Here is a 21,645-nt window from a genome sequence, read left to right on the forward strand (position 1 = left end):
ACACGACATATTATACAGATTTAGGTATATAATATTACTACATATATTATGTTTGTAAACGAAGTACATAATATTTATTTTATACATTTAAGTGGTCTATAGACTTTCGTATATATAAATATATACTAAAAGTTGTGAAGAATTATTGTTGTATGCGTATGAATGAATACGCGTATACACCTCTCTATGTATAATACATATTAAATTTTATTACATTGTGAAAAATATTCACTTATTGAAAAGTTCACCATTTATACGTGATTTATTTAATTCAATAATATTAAACCTGCCTTTTTAATTTTTGAACACTAAATTATAGACACGTTATCACTTTTAGATAAATGATATTATTTTAATACCTATGTAAAAGTATTAAATCGATTGTGAGTATATATAGTCATACTGGTGGCTTTTACAATGTCATATATACTTATATAGTTATCTACTAATATTAAAAAACATTTATTCGACTATTAATTATAATCTGCAATGTAATTTTGTAAAGTTTTATTCTTTTTACAAAAAATATTTAATAATCACACTATATTACATAGGGTTATATCTTATGTATATATATATATATATATATATAATGTGTGTGTGTAATGTGTATGTATGACTCAGACCTATTATAAGAACGCTGCACTATATACAGACTTAAAACACCTATTACGTAACATGCATTTTACGATCTTATTTTGTAATAGATAAAAGCAATTTAAGAGTATTTATATATACTTAGGTATAATATATCTTTTTAATTATTACCTACTCTTAAGTGTTAAGAGCTTTTAACTCAACAGTATAACTATTATTACGCAAAAAGAAGAACATTACACTTAAATCTAGCTATTATAGATATATAAGTATAATAGACATTTTTCTCTCTATTCCCTTCTTAAATATTAGATCTTTTAGCGATCCTGTTATTTAGGGAAATTCATAACACTTCCTTTTTCTTGAACATTTCAAAATGTTCACCAATCGTCACCTTAGAAATTCTTAAGCAATAAACATAGTTTCAAATAAATTTCAAATTTTTAACCCTTTTTGGCACATGCGTGTGTCAATAATACTTACTTTTTTTTTTAAATAGTAACACCGATTTTTTTCTACAGATTCAGGTAAGATGTTATTTTTTAAACAATTTTTGTGTAAAAAGTTTTTTTCTAATTACATAATTGGCAAAGTGATAGTATGTTGACATTTTACTTATACTACAGTAACTACTATTATATACTAAATACTATACCTATAACTTATGTATATATTTTTTTATTGTTTTTCGTTAAGAATATTTTACACTTACACATTTTTACTATCCACAAGACCTAAACAATTTTTCTTATAATGTATTATTACATTTATAATACCTCATGGCTTGCTATATTTGAAAATACGTGTACAAATATGATGTATGAATGAATCAATTAATATATTATGTTATTATTCGATTTAATTGTAAACTAATATTATAATATATAGAAACCTACAGCATAAGTGCATAACTATAGAATGGAGAAGCTCAATTTTTGAAAACTATAACACAAAATACAGTTATATTTATATTTATATAAATAACACATTTCCATGTACCTACATATGATGTATATAATAATAAATAATAATACCATATAAATGATTATAAAGCTATGCGTACTAAAAATATAATAATTATACTTATAAAAATGTTATACGATTAAAAACCATTTTAACCTGTTAAAAAATAAAAAAGATTTAGTTAAATATTAAAGACGATAATAATTTTACAACACGTAGATTAATTGGAATACAGTAACTCGTATTACGTATTATATATTCCAATTTCCAGGTACATGTAGATATATCTACAGTAAAAGAAAATTAATTTGAGTAATTATACCCGGTGAAAAAAAATACATTTACAAAATTTAGAACTGTGTTTAAAATAATTTTCAGAATAGATACCTATATTCAAATGTCAAATACACACTAACTATATAATTTGCAGTAAAATATAGGATATAGTGTTTTATCTCTCTGTATGTATATATCCTGCAATATCCACGTATAAAATAAATTGAATAGTTATATTAACAGCATTAATAAATTTAATTTAATTCTGAAATTCACGAAATAAATTATATCGAAAATATCTATAAGTAGAACTATAATATGTGAAATAATATATCATACCTATATAGACATTTTTGACAATTTTCAATTGTCCCTTATATTAGGTGACAATATATGGGTTTAATATAGGACATAGGTGAATGTAACATTGTAACATGTTTAATTGTTTACAGTAACTACATATTATGATGTATACACGTGCGTTGTCGTATAGGCAGGTACCACCTATATTTGTCTTGGGGATTACTTACATCCAATGGGTCTCTCAAGTCGCAGGTGCAATTGCAATCCGGAAGCGATTACCTACCACCAAATAATTATACATGCATGACGCAGTGCACATATATTACACAAAATAACGAATAATATATGAATTGTATAGATAGTAAGTAGGCACATTATGTATATATACCCTTAATTGATTGCGAAGTCAATTTGTGGTAAGTATATATACATTATATAATAGAAAAAACGTAATGCCTGAAACTGCAACAACCTACAACGATGTCCTTCGAAATGTATATAGGTACAATATACATATAGGTTATAGGTATCATATATATTATTTTATATATAGATATACAAGTATAAGGTACAAACATGAAAACGTGAAGTATAATAATAATTTTGCACGCGTCCTATGAGGTATTATAACACAATTATATTACTGAGTTACGTCGAGGTCGATCCCAACTCTGCTATTGAGAGGGTTATATTATACGCATATAATTATATATATATATATCCGTTATAAACTTATAGTCGTTACTTTAAACGCTGATCGAGACGCGTTGTAAAGCCAAAGTAATTTTCAATCAAACAACCTATATATACCTACGTGAACGCCGTGAACCAAATTTTGTAATTAATAAACCAATATAATATAATAAATATATATGTTTGGCAACGGTATTCGATATAGGTATAGATAAGTATGAAACTATATGAACTTTCAGATTTTAAGTATACGTTTTATACATAATGTATCAAGTATGTATTATTAAGTCACATATTAAGTGTATAAACTTATGCAAGATAATATTGACACATCTGACGTATTATAAGTATGTATCTGTACATTATATCATAAAATTATTCAAATTTGTAAATACATATATAATCTATATCGTCGCAACAATTTGATTTGATTTGGTTTTTTTTTTATATATATATTTTTATTTATTCTTTAAGAAGATAATGGGTCTCACTGAACATATACATATATTTACCAATTTACTTTATTTGAGCTTTGAAGTGTATACCGTGTATATTATATACACATATGATATATGTACTTAAAGTTATAAAAATATTATAATATTATAGCACGTATGGGTATTTTATACATTTCAAGAATAATGTTATTAAGTTTTATGAAATGAAAATATGTATTATAAATAAATTATAGTTTAAAACTCGAATGACCCTGGTGGAAATCTACAGTGAAAACTAGGGTACAGATTAAAACACAAAATTAATTTGGTTTACTAATGAATTAAAAAAGTTTTAAAAAATTGTACGTTTGTCTATGTTACATTTATTAGAGTTTTACTTTAATAAAATGTAGCATTTCTTATTTAACGTTATCGAGATTTCTACCACGATTTTTATTTTATATTCAATTTTTTTATAACAAATTAAAAATCATATAAAAACCTAACCGCGGTCTTACCAATGAAATGACAGAATATTTTGTGGAGCATGTCTTATCATTCACACATATATACCTATTATACAACACATTTCATATAATAAAAAAAAAATATAGGTACATAAAAACATAATTTTTAAGATAAGGTTAGGAAACCGAGATTTAAGGAATTACCTAAGTGTTAATACAGACTACGAGTACGACTCAAGTCGGAAAGCCGTGCGCATGCCTATAAACTCTATCTATTCTCTTTTTCAATATTCGTCATCGCGATATATTGAGTCTTCGCGGTTCAATCGACGCGTCCAGACAATAACGGCAGCGCCATCTACCTCTGGCATTTCGCACTTTTCTCGACAAAAAATCACTTGTAATATATTATTATGATCCTGCAATTTTATTATTATTTTGAAATCTCATCTCGTCGGATCCAATTCATAGTGTGCTGTCCGCACATAACTCGAAAACCAACTCGTAGACGTCTTAGATCGTCCGTTCGTAGATATACCAAAAACACCAAATTGTGGAACACAGGAAAAATCAGTTATAGAGTGTTTGGAACAATAAGCGTTTTAGTAAAATAGCAAACAACTTTTACATAATATAATTGCCAAAACGATGTATAGTACCTATACCGTTTGTTATCAGTACCTCTACGAAAATTCGGTTACTGATACACACACTCTTAGCGTTTAAGCCCGACGCGATGATGGAGAGATTAACGATGGTTCTCGATCGCACAGAAGCTTTTGATCGATAAAACGTTTAAATATGACCGAAAATAGATGGGACGGTGTTGTCTTGTCTTAACAACCCGGCATCAATTGTGTTGGTTGACAGATTTTTTTACAATTCAGCCACAGCATCGTTGCGGATGGACGGTGCGTAGATAGAACATCCGCCCAAAGCCCCAGCATGAACTTTGGATGCCCCGCGCTACAGAGGGTTATAAATAAAAAAATTTAAAAATGACGATAATATGACTGTATGATAGAACCTTAAGTAAGAGAATAGTTTTTAAAATTTATTTGTGTTCAATCTACTACAATGTGGATTACTGCAACTGGCAAGTATCGTAATAACTATAATACAGACAAACTAAAGAGTTATAGCATTGAAATATCTATATAATCGCATAAGTCAAGGTTACGCGATAACATTACGCAATAATACGATTGATCGGTATCGAAGAGTTCCCTTATATGACTTATTCTTCAACCGAATTCTCGAGCTATTTATCGTACAGCATTATACCACGTCCGTCAATCACGACAAAATAAATAAACATGATCACGATTTAATGATACACAATATCGATGAAAAGAAGGTAGTATATAGTCTTACACTGCCAAATTTAATTGATTGTTGATATTATATACTATGATATTGTTAAATTATTATAAGTTGATCAAAAGACACGGAAGACGTCCATGCCCTCGTATGCGCTTGACTAAACGAAATTCAATTTTTTTTTTTTTTCATCAAACCTATTTATTTTGTCTGCATGAGTTAAATGTCCAATGCCTGCTCCAGCACACTCGAATCGCTACTGCTACTGCCACTGCCGAATACAATTTATGTACCTACTTTATTTGATAATTTTGTAAATACCACTCCGACTTGTGTGATTTACTACGATGTTTATTCTTTTGTCTTTGGATAGTACGATTAAGTCGATTAAGACCATCGACCACTATTTAGTGAATAAAATATATAACAAATCAGCATTTTTTTTCCTTCAAATAAATCCATTATTGTTCGACGGAAGTCGGAATACCCATCATTCGTTGTGAGTAATGATCGTGTAGCAATCGTGGCCCGAGACATATATATTGTGTGTGAAACTGATCAAAAGAAACCATTTAAAAATTAGTACAATGATAAATTAATAATATAATACGTTGATGTCGGAACGTGTAATAAGAATAAAACTTTTATTGTTGTTCGAGAAATAAATTGTTCATATGTAAAAAAATATGATTTTTCTGATATTTTTCCCTCATATTCCTAAGTTAAATTAGAAAATTTTACGAAAAACTTTTGTTTTTAAATATTCAAGACTTGAGTCATATTATAGGCAATAACTGTAGACAAATGATACTGGATAAAATCAAAAAGCGTTTGAGTTTATTTTATACGTTTTTGATCTCTCTGAAAAACGTGTACAGTTAACTAGACTACTTGTGCGACATTCAGTAATTACTATAGTTTTACGTATGGTTTATCAAATTAATTCTTTACTAGTTGATAATTGATATATTTTAAAATGTTATATTACGCCATTATGGTCTTATGAACGAATAATGTCCAAAAAATTAATACATATTTTATAACGGTACGTTTTGAATAGGCAACCAATAGTACAACGACTACAAACCACGTTATTCAACGGACGTCAAAGATTCGATTTTTTGGTACCAGGATCCCATGAGGTATCGTCGCCGGCCGCGGCGCGCGACGACGACCGATTCGAGCGTGACGTGGTCTGTACGTTCGGTTGCCAGTGATCGCGCAAATACGGCGTAGATAGTATTGTTATTAACCAGAAAATGTGTGCTTGTCAGATAAAAATTAAAAACTAATGATGATCGTACGTAGACAATGTTGAGAAATAGACACCGGACAAGAAGAGAAAAAATCCCACAACTTATATTTTATAAATAATTTAGGTGTATAGCCGTATAGGTATGTATGAATATTGAATATTTGATTATGTACCTATATTATGAATGTTTTTAGGACTTACATAATCATATTATTATGTGTGTATTTTCGTTCATGTTGTAACTTACCATTAAATCAATGTAACCATTTATTTTCCCTTTTATAAGTTGGAATTTACCAAGCCCTAATTTTAACTATCAATAAACCATGCCAATTTTTAATACCTATACGGCTAAACCTATTTTAATTTATAACCTATTTTCTTGTTGAAAATTAATAAATTCGTATTTGAGAACGGCCATGGGAGATGATAATTTAAATTAACATTATTAAATATTCATTGTGAAATTAATGCAAAACGAGAAGACGCAATAGATTTGTTTACGATACATTCTGTGTGTTTATAATATCATTATTATACTGTTTACCTGATACTTGTAGGTTTTAGATGAATACAATTTTTTTTTATGTACAATGTACAAATATTTTTAATTTTATACTAAACATCTTACAATGAGTTACAACTATCTATACAATTTTAATCATTTTAGTTAGTATTATGTACTTACACTTATCGTTAATAACCAATTTATTGATTTATAATATTGTTTTAAAAAATATTGCCACCATCCCCCATAAACAAAATTCTAGTTTCATCACTATATAAAAATTTAAAATAGATTTCTCTGATAGTCTGATTAATATTACTAATTACACATAACATAATATGGTTCTATGAAGTTATTACACTGTAAAATGTATGACCGTGAATATAAAATTGAACGTACATAATAATTAATAATTAGCAGTTTTAACGATGAAACGTTTTTGTATTTTGGTACTATACGAAAGTGTCAAAGTGCAAAAATGACGTCGTGGATGACGAGTCATGCAACAAAAATAATAACAACACAAAACATTGATTTTATTATTAATAGTAACTCACAAGTTGTGAGTCACAACTATGAGCGTCCACCGTTCAATGTTTTACGAGTGTTCAGACGCTAGTCGCGTTATCACTTATCACTGATTGGAGCGAACATTTAAAAATTTCGATTTTCAGCGTTTTTCGTCCGAGCGAGGTCAAAGAACGCTGACTGAATCATAAAGAAACATTTCACAATATTTATTTGATCTGCTGAAATAACTCTACTTTCATTTCTCATCGTCAGTCGGAAAACACAGTCGTCTTGAATATTATTTACCGCAAATTTACATTATTCATTTTTAGTCGCATTCGACGTCGATTTTTTTGAATTTTGTTTTGTGCTTCGTTTTACAGTTAAATTCTTGTAGATATGGCGATGGCCAGTCAAACTATTCAGAGCGATACTGCCGACTTGTACAGTCGTGTGAAATCTTCAACAGACAAGTTTTTTGCTACTCTGCGCGAAGCCAAAAGTTTTGAGACCCAAGGCAAAACAAATCTGGTGAGTCCGTCATTATTTTAATATTATTGAACTATACTTACTGTTATCGTACATTCGTAGGCTTTGTTGGAGTATGAACAGTGTCTCAATATTATTGATGATGTCTTCTCAGTTCCACTGACACGTCCGACCGACCTAAGTCTTGAGTGGACGGAGGTTGAAAACATACTACAGTATTTAAAAACGGAAAAGTAAGTGTTCACTATTATTTTAATTTATATTATACTATAATTTTATAACATCATGTTTGTTTCAGAAAAGAAATTTTAGACCGTATTCTTCAGTTGCAAAGGGATAGTGGTTCGAATATGGCAGTAGATTGTAGACCTGTTCAAAGTCCGCCATCGTATCAGGAAGCTACACGTTCTGACGAAGAACAATCATGTGCTTCTGAAACATTAGAACCTCCAGTTTCATACAACCAGTTATCAGCAATGCTTAATGATTTACGTATCGACATCGAACGGAGTTCAATGGCAACCCTATTAGTTAGCTGTGATAACTCACAAGTATTTTTCATTGCTGATGATGGTCAAGTAACATCGCCATCAGAGAAATCAAATGTTAAAATCTTTATGCTCGAAGGTAACTACATAATTAAATGTTAATTAAATTTATAAAAATTATAATTACTTGAGAATACTTTTTGTTCAGGTACAAATTCAGAGAGCCCACAACGGTATTTCCTCTGTATTGAAGATATTTATTATCCCCTTGTTGCCAATAGTTCGCCGTGTCTTCGAACTGAGTATGGGGCATTTGTGTTTCCTGATATTGAAAACAGAAACTCAGCTATTGGTGTATTAGTTCCTCCGGAACATTTGGAACTTTTCACAGATGTATTAGAAAGTGTACTTAAAAAATCATTGAGAAAACAGTCTGGAGAGGCCAGAGAAAAAGGTCACAAAATTTCAGCTCACATTGTTAAAGGAGCTACATTTTTATCAAATGGATTAGTGAAGGGTGCTGAAAAAACATCAAATTTTATGAACAACTCTACTCCTGGTTTATTAAACTATATTAACCCTTCTCAAAATGATACACATGTTTGCACTTCCATGAAAAAAGGAGTTAAAGTTGCTAAAAACGTGACGTCTACTGCTGCTGATGTAACGTGCTTTGTTGGTAAGATATAAAATAAAATCAAGTTATTCAATTTAAATCAATATAAACATGTTTTTATTCAGCTGGAAAAATAGGTACAGCATCATGTGCTGTTGGAAAATTCCTTGCTCCACATGTTCATAAGGGCGGAACTAAGATCTTGACAGGTGTTACTAATATGGACAAAAATGAAGCTTCTGAAAAAATGACAAATGTATTTGATATAGCAGCAGGTGCCATTGAAGGTTTTAGCATAGTTTATGATGGACTTGAAAAATCTGGGATGATTCTGGGTAGCAGTATTTCAAACAATACAGTACTTATAGTTCATCATAAGTAAGCTAAATGTTAATTTATTATATATTATTATAAGTGTTAGAAATGTTATAATTTGAAAAAATATTTGATAGATTCGGCAATCATGTTAGTGAAGTGACTCAAGACACATTTGAAACAGTTGGCCATGGATTACGATTCACTAGAAGCGTGAAAGAGTTTGGTCCAAAAAATATCATCAAATCTACTGTTAAAGAAACTGGTCGTGCCATGATGGTACCAGATAATGATTAAAATATTTTCCGTGACTTTCGCCTAACTTATAAGTATGAAGCCTTGTTGTGATAAGCATTTTTATAGCAAATATAGTTTACTTCTTACAAAAAGAATAGATAATTTTAATAGGTATATTATTATAATTGTTATTTTTAATGTTATATCTTAAACAACAAAGTTTGGGTTAAACTTGGTTATATATTGCATTTTAATCAAATTAGCATATTATACACTATGAATTAAATTATTAATACTTTATAGTTTATAAACAATGTTATACTGGATTTATATTGTTAAAGATATTATTGTTGGTTATTGGTGTATTATATTTTTATAAAATAAATTTGTATTTATTTTTCCTTCAAATCATTTTTTTTTTTTTTTTTTGAGTAACAATAGTTAAACCAAGGAATAAATGTTTTATATTATAATTAATAAATACATACTATTACTTTTATAATATGGAAGACCAAATTTCAAATTATCTTGTAACTTAAAAGTTACAAAGAATTTATGATAATCATATTACAAGTAATTTTTTTTTTTTGATAATTTTTATTATTTTATATACATTACTTATCAATGTTATCATATTATATTTAATAGTTAAATTAAATAACTAAATAATTTAGAAAGTAACAAAATTTATTTCAGTTTCATCTAAAACATACTACCGATATTTAAATTTGAAAATATTTTAATGTGTTGAACCTTTGTCTTCTTTTAAAAGAAAATAAATATTAACATCTCCTTTAGGTGTCTTCACTATTTCTTTATATGAAATCAAAAAAACAGCAGATAAACCATACATAAGCAATGGTATACCTGAAAAAATTACATTATTTAATAACAAAGTGTCTAAAAAACCAACAAATTGATAACATTATAGCTACATAAGCCAATACTATACATTATTTTTCAAATAATAAATTTCTAGAATACACCTGTGTTGCTCATTACTAGTCAACATTTTGAATATATCAGTTGAGTATAATGTATATGTATATATAAATGCATGGCTAGTTGCTGGAAAAACTAAAAATCATGACTCATCTTTAGATAGTTAAATTTATTAAATAAGTAAATTAAAAAATATATGTAAGAAATTAAAATGATGTATGGTATTATTTGTTGCAAGTTCAGTAGAATAATTTAATGACTTAAGGTCAATTGATAAATCTAATCTTCGTAATAAAAATAAATTTAATTTCAATTTTAAATCAAGGCAATTTATTAGAGAACAATGGGTAAACATTAATTCACATAAAACTTACTCATAAGACCATAACCAATGACTGTTACTAAATCATTTATCATAATCCACAATATTGTATCATGCTTACAATGAATAATTTCATGAAAGTAAAGTTTGAATTGGATAAAAACCTATTGAACTTTTGATTTTTTTCTTTAATAAATTTAAATTCTTAAACTATAACATTGATATTGATTTATCACGTAATTATTATGGTGTGAATATTCAAACTGTTAATAGAATCGAGAATCGACGAGAAATAACGTAGGTATTAGATTTTATGCAACCGACTATTCCTAATCATAAATCATAAATCGCAAAAACACAGTAAGTACCGTTAGGACCTAAACCGTTAGTTCCTTATGTTGTCGGTTGCTCACCCAAGTTGACGATTTTTAAAATATTAAACAACTGGTCATCTAATCGCAGATCTTCGTACGGCCTTTTGGTGCAATGGTACTTTATGTACGGGAAACAGCCGGAACGTAAAACGTGATAGTTCGAGTCACCAATTTTCCAATTGAAGTGCGACCTGCCTCGTTGGTCGTCAATCACCGAAGAATATTTGACGAAAAACGACGTCCACGGTGGTTCATTAGTTTGTCGCAAATAAGTCGTGAGAACAGTCGAGGCAAGGGGGAGCCGGTGCCGACCAAAAAGATTTCGCAAAGTATTCGACATTTCGACATCGTCTGTCGACTCGAATGAACCTAAGATGAATGATAACGATGATAAACTGATGAGTGTGATAGTGTATTACACGAAACACGATGTAGATAAAATTAATAATAATAACAATAAAATAACATTGATAATAAAATAAAAATATAAGTATACACATTACACTCTACATAGACTCAAATCTGTTTATAATTATTAATTTATATGCCATATGCATTTGAATTTTGAATTAGACATTAAGATTTGTGTTAAAAATTCATAGAAACATTAGAAATTTTTATTTTTGAATCTAACTTTTGAACGTTGAATACAAGATTATATCCTCATAATCATAAATAGTTCATACTGAATACATAAAATCTAAAAAAATTGTAGACACAATATTATTTGTTATAGACATTAAGTAACAATTTGGACGAAAACCGAAATTACTTATTATGTTATTTGTATGATAAATAAGAATATGTTAATTATTTTGTTTTAATTGAAATACATTAGTAGAAACTTTTATGTATTTTATATTATGAATTTTACTATACACCGTAAAGTTTTTGATTTATTTTTAAACTAACATGACAATGAGTTAATGGCACAGATATATAAACATGTATTTATGTATTTTTTTTAATGTATTTTATTTTTTTTATTTTTTTATTTGTATTTTTTTTTTATGTAATTTTTTTTTTTTAAACTAGCCTCCGCCGAAAAACACACGCGTCAAGTCGTACTTCGCTTTTTATTTGTTGTTGTGTTTTTCAGCGGCGGTGAAGGCGCACAGCGAAAACGCACAACAACAAATAAAAAGCGAAGTACGACTACGACTTGGTTTTCGGCGGAGGTTAGTTTTTAAAATATCATTACATATTATTATTTTTGATGTTATTATGGTATTCTTACATATTGAAAGGTTGAAAAAATTGAATCATCATTAAAAACTAACTAACTAATGAACATCAGAACATAGATAATACTCTTACCATAAAATTTCTTATTAGGTTGATTCTCTATAATTTTTGAAGTAATAAAGCTAAACATGAATAACTAAACACAAATTTATTGTGATACGCACTTGTACGATGAAAACCACAAATAAATCCTCCTAAAAAATAGAATAAACTTGTTTATTTACAAAGTATACATTTTGTAATTTATTATTCAAATAAGACCATCATAAATGAATATTTTAACTATTAATTATATAATGATTGTTGATTGTTGATACAAATTGAAAATTGAATGCTTATCATTATAATTATTTAAGTTGATTTGGGTAATTTACTAACACTTTATTTCCATTTTTATTCTTTAAAATATATAGGCTGGTAAACCAGTTATTTGTGCTACTCAAATGTTCGAGTCTATGATCAAAAAACCCCGTGCAACTCAAGCAGAGTATTCTGATGTGGCAAATGCCATCCTCGATGGAGCAGATAGTGTGATGCTATCAGGGGAAACTGCCAAAGGGGCATACCCTGTTAAGTGTGTACGTACTATGGCTACCATCTGTAAAGAAGCAGAGACAGCCGTTTGGCAGAGACAATTATTTGCTGACTTAACGTCTGCTGTAAGTTTATTACTAGAAGAAGAAACAAATAATAATTACCATCTTCTAATTGTACATTTTCAAATGCTTAAGGTCAATTTGCCTTTGGATGCTTCACACACAATTGCTATTTCTGCTGTAGATGCAGCTAATAAAAGTAAAGCTGCTGCCATTGTTGTTCTTACATCTTCTGGCCATTCTGCACATCGCATTTCTAAATATCGCCCACGTTGTCCAATCATAGCTCTGACCAGAAATGCCAAAGTCGCCCGCCAATGTCATATTTATCGTGGTATTCTACCTTTATACTATAATGGTAAATACATAGATCTATACTCTGTCTAGGGAAAATAATAAACCATACCATTGCTTAACAAATTGTGTACTTCTGTTTTCCCGTGTGGCATCCAGCCATAATATAAAAAGTCTCAATGACAGTTTGTCGCGTGGATAAATGCATGATTACCATATTATACATACCTACTTAAATATATGAATAGTGACTACATATTAATTTCAATAATTTGATGTGATTCTTACAGTTAATATTTATTAGTATCATATCATATTATTTTGTTAACAAAATTGTATTATTTCAGTACAACCATTAAGCGACTGGTTGAAAGATGTGGACACCCGTGTAGAGCACGCCATTAAGTTTGGTAAGTCCTGAGGTATCATTAAGTTGTGCGTTTTCACCGTGCGCCTTCGTATAACAGTGTCCTCAAAAAATATAGATTTCTACAGAGTATAGATTATAAAAATAAATGTAACAATTTAACTTGGTTTTATTAAATAATTATGTTGTTTTAATTTTTGTTACGTTATTATAATTTATTTAATGTGCTAGTTTTTAAGGTGGGCGATATTTAGAAATGCGATGTGCAGAATGGCCAGAAGATGTAAGAACAACAATGGCAGCAGCTTTACTTTTATTAGCTGCATCTACAGCAGAAATAGCAATTGTGTGTGAAGCATCCAAAGGCAAATTGACCTTAAGCATTTGAAAATGTACAATTAGAAGATGGTAATTATTATTTGTTTCTTCTTCTAGTAATAAACTTACAGCAGACGTTAAGTCAGCAAATAATTGTCTCTGCCAAACGGCTGTCTCTGCTTCTTTACAGATGGTAGCCATAGTACGTACACACTTAACAGGGTATGCCCCTTTGGCAGTTTCCCCTGATAGCATCACACTATCTGCTCCATCGAGGATGGCATTTGCCACATCAGAATACTCTGCTTGAGTTGCACGGGGTTTTTTGATCATAGACTCGAACATTTGAGTAGCACAAATAACTGGTTTACCAGCCTATATATTTTAAAGAATAAAAATGGAAATAAAGTGTTAGTAAATTACCCAAATCAACTTAAATAATTATAATGATAAGCATTCAATTTTCAATTTGTATCAACAATCAACAATCATTATATAATTAATAGTTAAAATATTCATTTATGATGGTCTTATTTGAATAATAAATTACAAAATGTATACTTTGTAAATAAACAAGTTTATTCTATTTTTTAGGAGGATTTATTTGTGGTTTTCATCGTACAAGTGCGTATCACAATAAATTTGTGTTTAGTTATTCATGTTTAGCTTTATTACTTCAAAAATTATAGAGAATCAACCTAATAAGAAATTTTATGGTAAGAGTATTATCTATGTTCTGATGTTCTTAGTTAGTTTTTAATGATGATTCAATTTTTTCAACCTTTCTATATGTAAGAATACCATAATAACATTAAAAATAATATGTAATGATATTTTAAAAACTAACACATTATTAAATAAATATAACAACGCAACAAAAATTAAAACAATATAATTATTTAATAAAATCATTGAAGTTAAATTTTTTCATTTATTTTTATAATCTACACTCTGTAGAAACCTAAATTTTTTGGGAACACTGTTATATAGTCAAAAGTTCACTGTTATGAATGGCAACTTTATCTATAACTTATAAATTATTATGATAGGGTGGTTAGTTTTTGTTAATTAATAATTAGGTACTTTATTACAACATGCAATTATGGCTTTCTGAGTCAAAAGACCTTTTCAGGTGAGATTTCAATTTCCAGATCACCACGAGCAACTATAGTACAATCAGAAGCTTCAATGATTTCTTGTAAGTTTTTCATGCCTTGGTGGTGTTCAATTTTTGAAATAATCAATGACGTGTTCAAAACCGTTCCAATAATAGCATTGGCCATTGATTATAAATAGTACAATGTACAATATTATTATTTTTTTATTATCGAGATTTAACCAATGAAATATAAAACTAAATTAAGATAGGTACCAAACACAAGTTTTATTACTATATTATATTGATAACAGTGGTGGATTCAGGGGAGGGACACAGGGGCACATGCCCCCTGTCAATTTTCTATCGACAATTTTTTTTATGTTACTACGAGATACGAGTATAATATAAATGAAAAATATAATAAATTAGAATAATACTATCTACCTACTAGTGTAATCATTAATTATATTTATATTTAAACTGATAAAATGAGTTACATGTACAGGTTAAAATATGAAAATCTATAAAAAATATTTGTATTTATTAAAACTACATAAAAGTATAATAACTTGCTATAGATAAATTATTATTTTGGTGTGGGATATTATGGAATCAACATTGTATTGAATATATTACCAAATACCAATTTTGTTTAAAAATAAAGAGTATGTATTATTAATTATGATTAAAGAATCATCATACAATTTATATGTGCCCCCCCCCCTCTCAAAAATATCCAAGATCTGCCATTGATTGATAGTTCCAATCTTAATAATCTGTACAGATTATACAACAATACATCAGCGTATAACAGAAGCACAAATGGAAATAACGTGTTATTATTATTCAATATTTATTGATGGCATTTTAGAAATTAAATACAAAATTCAAAATATGTAAATAGCTTCTTTAATTATTGACGCATAAATGCATAATTATGAACGAAACGTCAAAATTCATTAAAAATAAATCTTTAAAATTCGTACTAAAGTATTCTTAATATAATTTTATAAATGTTCTTTATAATAAAAAATAAAAAGTCAATCCTACCAAATTTAAATGATGAAAGTAATCTCTGTACATTGTGGCATTGTGTAACATCAAATATTTTTAATAGAGCGCCAATTCATATGCATTAAAAACCAACCAAATATGTACTAAAAATCTTAAATATGCAAATCCATACAAATCCGCGTTTTAATTATTATGTATCTACGATTTATTATTTAAAATAATATTATGTAGCTATATAAGTACTTACTACTTAAGCACTTCGAGATGCGTATGTACGCAATACTTAGTGAAACTATGAAGCACTAACTATAATTGTATAATATTAAAATTTATAAAAATACTTACCTGCTTTAAGACGATGGTGTTATTTCGGTGACAAAAAATGGAGTGTGGACTGTTACTGTTGACCACAAAAAATTACAATACCTACATCATTCATGCGTGATCCATAATCGATCTTTCATTTCATAGATGCACGCACAACATTCTCAAAGATATTATAGCGTCAGTATGTGCGAGTGCTACGTGCCAACGTATAGAGTAAAACTTACTCTATGGTACAACGGCGATTGCGGAGTCGTCGGTCATAACTGATGGGTTTGAGGGATCTCCCAATTTCTAGTTAAAGTAGTATCGTGTATACCGCCGGTATACCACGTAAGAATAATATATTAATACACATTACATTTATAAAAGTTTATCAAAACATCAACGGAAATTCAACCCAGTATCGAGGCAAGCTATGTTTAACATAATAAAAGCAAAGATTTTAGTTTATACCACGGTATATTATAATGTACCTAATATAATATAATATAAGTACCGTGGTTTATACTTACCACTAGTAACATTCGATATTTTATTTAAAAAAATTGATCGACCACTTCACAAACACTGGTTCGATCATAAAAAAAAATGTGGACTGACCGTTCTCAAATTTTAAACTAGACGTAAAATATACGTAAATCCTTACCTACCTATGTTTCGACGTAATTTCAAGTTTCGACTGACCAATAAATATTTTATTCTATGGTAATTAATTAATATTTAACGTAGAATAAAACCTTAGATTATACACATTAATATAGTAATCTACGTATTATCTAAGAATAAAACAAACGTAATTTTATCACGAAAAATTTATACCTACCTACGTATCGTAAATGTAAAATATACGTAAATCCTTACCTGTATATTTTGACGTAAAGTCGACCAACCAATAATCAACGTAGAATAAACATAGAATAGGTATATCTTAAGTTAAACCACATACTTCACCCAGATTCACATTCCTAAAATCACTAAAACAGACAAACTCGAAATTTATAATCACCTTCAAAATCCCACTAACTTTCACGTCAAAAAGATATTATCTATCTTCATTCATGGAACTCCCCAGCCTTTCAAAAGACTCAAATGACAATGACTCTAGGACCTTATAAATTTAACATATAAATACCTAAATAAATTTAAATTCTCGTTGAAGTGGCTATTGGTTGGTCCTTGAGTGAGTTACTCAAGTTGCTACATTACAATATAATTTAAGAATAAACATCCATTATGTTTATTTTACTTCATTTTTATATGTACAGATTGTATAAGTTCTAAATAAAAAATAAAAAATATATATTTATTTAATATATTTAATTTATTCTAAAAAAATATATATATACTTAAATACAATATTTTCAAATTATTGAGATTTCTTATACTACCTACATAATGAGTTATAATTGTCTTATGGGCTATATCAGTGTTTCTCAACCTTTTTAGTGTCATGACCCCCAAAATAGGTATAAAATATAGTAATAATAATTACTTAAAATTTTAAGAATAATTTTACAAAAATGATAAAATAGATCAAATAAAAAAATTATTAAAAATAATATTGAATAAAATTGAATCTTTATACAATTCCTAAACATTATAATATTTAATAGATTATAGGTAAATAGATTTAATTCATAATTCACATTTAAAAATGTCATCGCATTCCCCATATTTTCCAAACCCATACCTAATAAGAGACCTAATTATTCTCATAGTAAACAAATTACAAAAAATATAGATTATAAATTTCATATAAAAATAAAAATAAAAAAATTTAATGCTAAGTCAAAATACTTAGAAGTTGGAAATTTAATACAAAGTTCTCGTGAGTCTTATATAGCGATTAAAAAATGATAAGAATACATAGGCACAATTTTTTTTATAAGCATTTGAAATTCAAATATTTACAAAAGTCGAAAATTCGTCAAAATTATGAATATCTGTAAATTATTTTGTAGTTGAAAATGTATAAAAAAATTGTTATAAGTAGCCATTAATTGAAAATTTAATACAAGATTTTCCATAAGTTTGGCTTACAATTTACAATAATTATGAAAGTAGTTGAGCGGTCTAATAAAAAAAAAATATCTTTAGTTTAAAATTCTCGTGTAGAACAACAATTTACTATCAAATAATTTTAGAATCTTTTATTTTTTTAAGTATAAGATTCCTATATTGTACATTAAAATACACCCACCACTGAAATAACATAAATCTGCTAATAGGGGCGCAGCGCCATAGCAACGAATAGTAACAACAAATATTTTATTATCTTCCCTCAGAAGCACATATTATAGCCTAGCTAATTAACAACTAGGTAGTATTGTAGTACCTACTTATAGGCAATAAATACATAACTATAGTAATTTTAATATGTCATACAGGGATTTATTTAGTAAGTATTTGATTAAAATGTTAATTCTAAGTAGTAACTAAAAATGATATGATATTGAAGGTACCTACTTTTTCAAAACATTAGTCAAAACTCATAACTACTCATAACAATATATTTTTACAGAATTCACTGAAGTCATGAGATCATTAGGATATCATCAACAGATATCTATGGATAGCTTTCATAGTCCCAATTTTAGTTTAGTGTCTGAAATTTTATTTTGGCTAGCTCTGCGTTTTGAACCTGACACTAATTTACCACAAGAAATTGAAACATCTGAACAACGAGTTTATTTCATTCGCTCGATTGTAGAATTTTTTGTAAATATAGATTTAATTCAATGAATAATTAAGACGGCTAACAAAATAAAATATTATTTTCATAGGTTCTTAAGACCAATATTAAATTAAATGTAAAGAAACTGTATCAAGCTGATCGAAATGCAGTGGGTGAACTATTAAAAATAACTGATTTACTTAATGATGCATTAAATACAAAACAAGTTTACGAGGATGAAAGTTTTGCAAAATTGGAAACTAACTTAACCTACAAAGTACTTAGTCTATTTCAAATTAAATTTGAATTATTCAATTCATTTTTGATTAATTAAATTATTATTATTTTTTTTTTTATTTTTTTTTAATTATATTTTAAATGGACGTTTGTATTAATCGATAAAGTTAATCATTAATATTATGTTAGGCTAATGAACTAAAAACGACAAGAGATTTGGCATCTAAAATTACTCAAAAAGGTGCTGAATTATTTCGTTCCTTAGAAGAAGAGAGCGAACTACGGCCAATCAGAGATAGTCGAGTTAATGCTGCATTAGACATTAATGAAGTTGAACAAAGCCTTAAGACACTAATTCAAAAAACAAAAAAAGAAACTGAACATACAAGAGATTTGATAAAAAATATTTCAGCAACCGAAGCTAATCTGGATGCAAAAATTACAAAACGACGAGAAGATTTAGAAAGAAATTCAAAGAGACTTCAAACTTTGAAACAAGTGAGGTAAGTCGTAAATAGATACTTAGAAAATATAATATATACCTACAAAATCAATTATATTAAGTATAAATACCTACTTATTCAATATCCTTTAAGATTAATTATGGATTATAGTACATTATAGTGTATCTAACACCATACATACTATAATACATCTATATACTTATTTTTAAATATTTTGTTTAAAGGCCAGCATTCTTAGAAGAATTTGAAGATTTAGAATCTGAACTCAGAAACTTATATCAAGAATATATTACAAGACAAAGATGTATAAGTTACTTAGAACATCAACAAGAACAGGTCGCTCAGGCAGAATTAATACACATACAAGAACAACAAGTAAATTATAGTTAATGGTGTTAATGGTACCTATGAGGTTTTTAAATATAATTTGATGTTTTTTTTATTATTATAAGGAATTAGCAAAAAAAATTATTGAAAATAATAAACAAGATAACGATTTAAAACTATTGGAAGAAGTTAATAATGAACCATACAATAACCAATTTTTAGAAAACACACCAGATATTAGTATTAAAGGAAGAGGTAAGTATAGTAAAATATTAAACTCAATATTAGTTAATATATTCAAAACATACAAACCGTATACAATAAGTAGTAACATCTAATAATACTTATAACCACAGCTGTATTTAGGAGGGAAGGCTATAAGATACTGTTACTCCAGGCAACATGAGAGGGCAGCTATATTTTAATATTTTAATTATATTAAATTTTTACTTGTTAAAATGAGGAGTTTTTTTTTATTATTATTATTATTGCCTCGGGGTGAAAAATTCTAGTATATGACCCTATTTGTTACAAATTAAAATTAAATTAAATTCTAAAACATCTATATAATATATTTTACTAAATTCAAATTAAGAAGAAATAATGATATTTTAATGTTTTGAGCAATTTTAAAAAATATATATAATTGATGAACTAATAAAATGTTTAAGATAAATTTTTATTTATATTTTTTAGTAAGTAGTGCAGCTACAAGTAGAAATCGTGGTATGTTTGGCCGCTTATCAGATAGTGAAACTGATTCTGATTTAATGTTAGACGATGAAGAAGATTCCAATTTAATGGCATCTGATGGAGAACTATCTACTTCTAGAGCTGAAAAACTAGGAAGTATTCATAGTGATAGTGCCGATAGTAACAACTAATAAGATTGATGATTTAAAAAAATATATTATATTTTAATTCTAAAATGTATAACATACATAATACATATTTACATATTTTTTACAATCAGCATAATTCCACAATGTTTTCATCTACTAGTTCATAGTTTTTACTCTTTGAGTAAATGTTGACTGTAGTGGGGCTCATTATACATACTCTATACTGCAGGGGTCACCAAATGGCGGCCCGTGAGCCACATTCGGCCCGCGGATGAATTTTAACCGGCCCGTAGACAAGGAGAGAAAAAGCCGATAATTTAATACGTGAACTAACCTTATCAGCATATTATAATAAATATTCTGTACTTCAAATTTTTATGGCCCGCAAGAATTTCCGAATTCTTAATGTGGCAAACGGAAAGTATTAATTGGTGACCCCGGGTCTACAGTATACCAATAAGACATGATGTATACTTATCTCTAACAACTGCTTGTTGTCTAACATTTGTTATACAATTATTGTTATACATAGTTATTACTCACTTTGGCTTCAATTAATTAAAATAAAGTAGTAAAAAATATTTTGTTCTGTGTATACATTTTTCTATTATGCACTTATTAAATACCAATAAGTATATAAATGCGGCAGATAACAGGATTAAAAGTATTAAGTTCAATTTTTATTGAAAAGGGATATTGATTAAAAGTCACAATCTTGTTACAAACTAA

At 28.0% G+C, this 21,645-nt stretch overlaps 3 protein-coding genes and 1 long non-coding RNA gene across 6 annotated transcripts; 2 read left to right on the plus strand and 2 right to left on the minus strand.

Annotated features, from left to right (window-relative positions):
* Positions 1–7,378: 7,378 nt before the first annotated feature.
* Positions 7,379–9,882, plus strand: LOC114119279 (protein spartin). Its single transcript, XM_027980786.2, has 6 exons — positions 7,379–7,860; positions 7,921–8,051; positions 8,117–8,445; positions 8,515–8,985; positions 9,048–9,300; positions 9,375–9,882. The coding sequence occupies exons 1-6, from the start codon at positions 7,729–7,731 to the stop codon at positions 9,532–9,534; spliced, it is 1,476 nt and encodes a 491-aa protein (XP_027836587.2). The 5' UTR covers positions 7,379–7,728; the 3' UTR covers positions 9,535–9,882.
* A 169-nt stretch (positions 9,883–10,051) lies between these two features.
* Positions 10,052–16,771, minus strand: LOC114119278 (pyruvate kinase). 2 transcript variants are annotated; one of them, XM_050200782.1, is made up of 3 exons: positions 16,391–16,497; positions 11,152–11,481; positions 10,052–10,341 (listed from the first exon to the last, which is right to left on the minus strand). In XM_050200782.1, exons 2-3 carry the CDS (start codon positions 11,450–11,452, stop codon positions 10,214–10,216), a joined length of 429 nt encoding a protein of 142 aa, XP_050056739.1. In that variant the 5' UTR covers positions 11,453–11,481; positions 16,391–16,497; the 3' UTR covers positions 10,052–10,213. The 2 variants fall into 2 exon arrangements, with proteins under 2 accessions (XP_050056739.1, XP_050056740.1); XM_050200783.1 differs by lacking the exons at positions 10,052–10,341; positions 11,152–11,481 and adding exons at positions 13,847–13,989; positions 14,062–14,307 and having other exon boundaries at positions 16,391–16,771.
* LOC126550021 (uncharacterized) lies at positions 12,049–13,198 on the minus strand. Its single transcript, XR_007604043.1, has 3 exons — positions 13,056–13,198; positions 12,736–12,955; positions 12,049–12,551 (listed from the first exon to the last, which is right to left on the minus strand). It is a non-coding gene; the product is annotated as an uncharacterized LOC126550021 (long non-coding RNA).
* Positions 12,801–20,963, plus strand: LOC126550020 (clusterin-associated protein 1-like). Of its 2 annotated transcripts, XM_050200781.1 has the most exons (9): positions 12,801–13,016; positions 13,089–13,311; positions 13,595–13,657; positions 18,894–19,090; positions 19,156–19,323; positions 19,473–19,786; positions 19,972–20,122; positions 20,200–20,329; positions 20,771–20,963. In XM_050200781.1, exons 1-9 carry the CDS (start codon positions 12,801–12,803, stop codon positions 20,956–20,958), a joined length of 1,650 nt encoding a protein of 549 aa, XP_050056738.1. In that variant the 3' UTR covers positions 20,959–20,963. The 2 variants fall into 2 exon arrangements, with proteins under 2 accessions (XP_050056738.1, XP_050056737.1); XM_050200780.1 differs by having other exon boundaries at positions 12,801–13,311.
* Positions 20,964–21,645: the final 682 nt, after the last annotated feature.

This window comes from Aphis gossypii, chromosome 2, assembly GCF_020184175.1.
Source record: "Aphis gossypii isolate Hap1 chromosome 2, ASM2018417v2, whole genome shotgun sequence".
Classification (NCBI taxonomy): domain Eukaryota; kingdom Metazoa; phylum Arthropoda; class Insecta; order Hemiptera; family Aphididae; genus Aphis; species Aphis gossypii.

Coding starts and splice junctions, on each gene's coding strand:
- LOC126550020 (XM_050200780.1), top strand. CDS start 12,801: ATGTTCGAGTCTATGATCAAAAAACCCCGTGCAACTCAAGCAGAGTAT. Junction 19,091..19,155: donor GCTCGATTGTAGAATTTTTT/GTAAATATAGAT, acceptor TTATTTTCATAG/GTTCTTAAGACCAATATTAA. Junction 20,330..20,770: donor TATTAGTATTAAAGGAAGAG/GTAAGTATAGTA, acceptor TATATTTTTTAG/TAAGTAGTGCAGCTACAAGT.
- LOC114119278 (XM_050200782.1), bottom strand. CDS start 11,452: ATGTCGAATACTTTGCGAAATCTTTTTGGTCGGCACCGGCTCCCCCTT. Junction 10,342..11,151: donor TTTAAAAATCGTCAACTTGG/GTGAGCAACCGA, acceptor TAATTTTTTCAG/GTATACCATTGCTTATGTAT.
- LOC114119279 (XM_027980786.2), top strand. CDS start 7,729: ATGGCGATGGCCAGTCAAACTATTCAGAGCGATACTGCCGACTTGTAC. Junction 8,446..8,514: donor TAAAATCTTTATGCTCGAAG/GTAACTACATAA, acceptor CTTTTTGTTCAG/GTACAAATTCAGAGAGCCCA. Junction 9,301..9,374: donor GTACTTATAGTTCATCATAA/GTAAGCTAAATG, acceptor AATATTTGATAG/ATTCGGCAATCATGTTAGTG.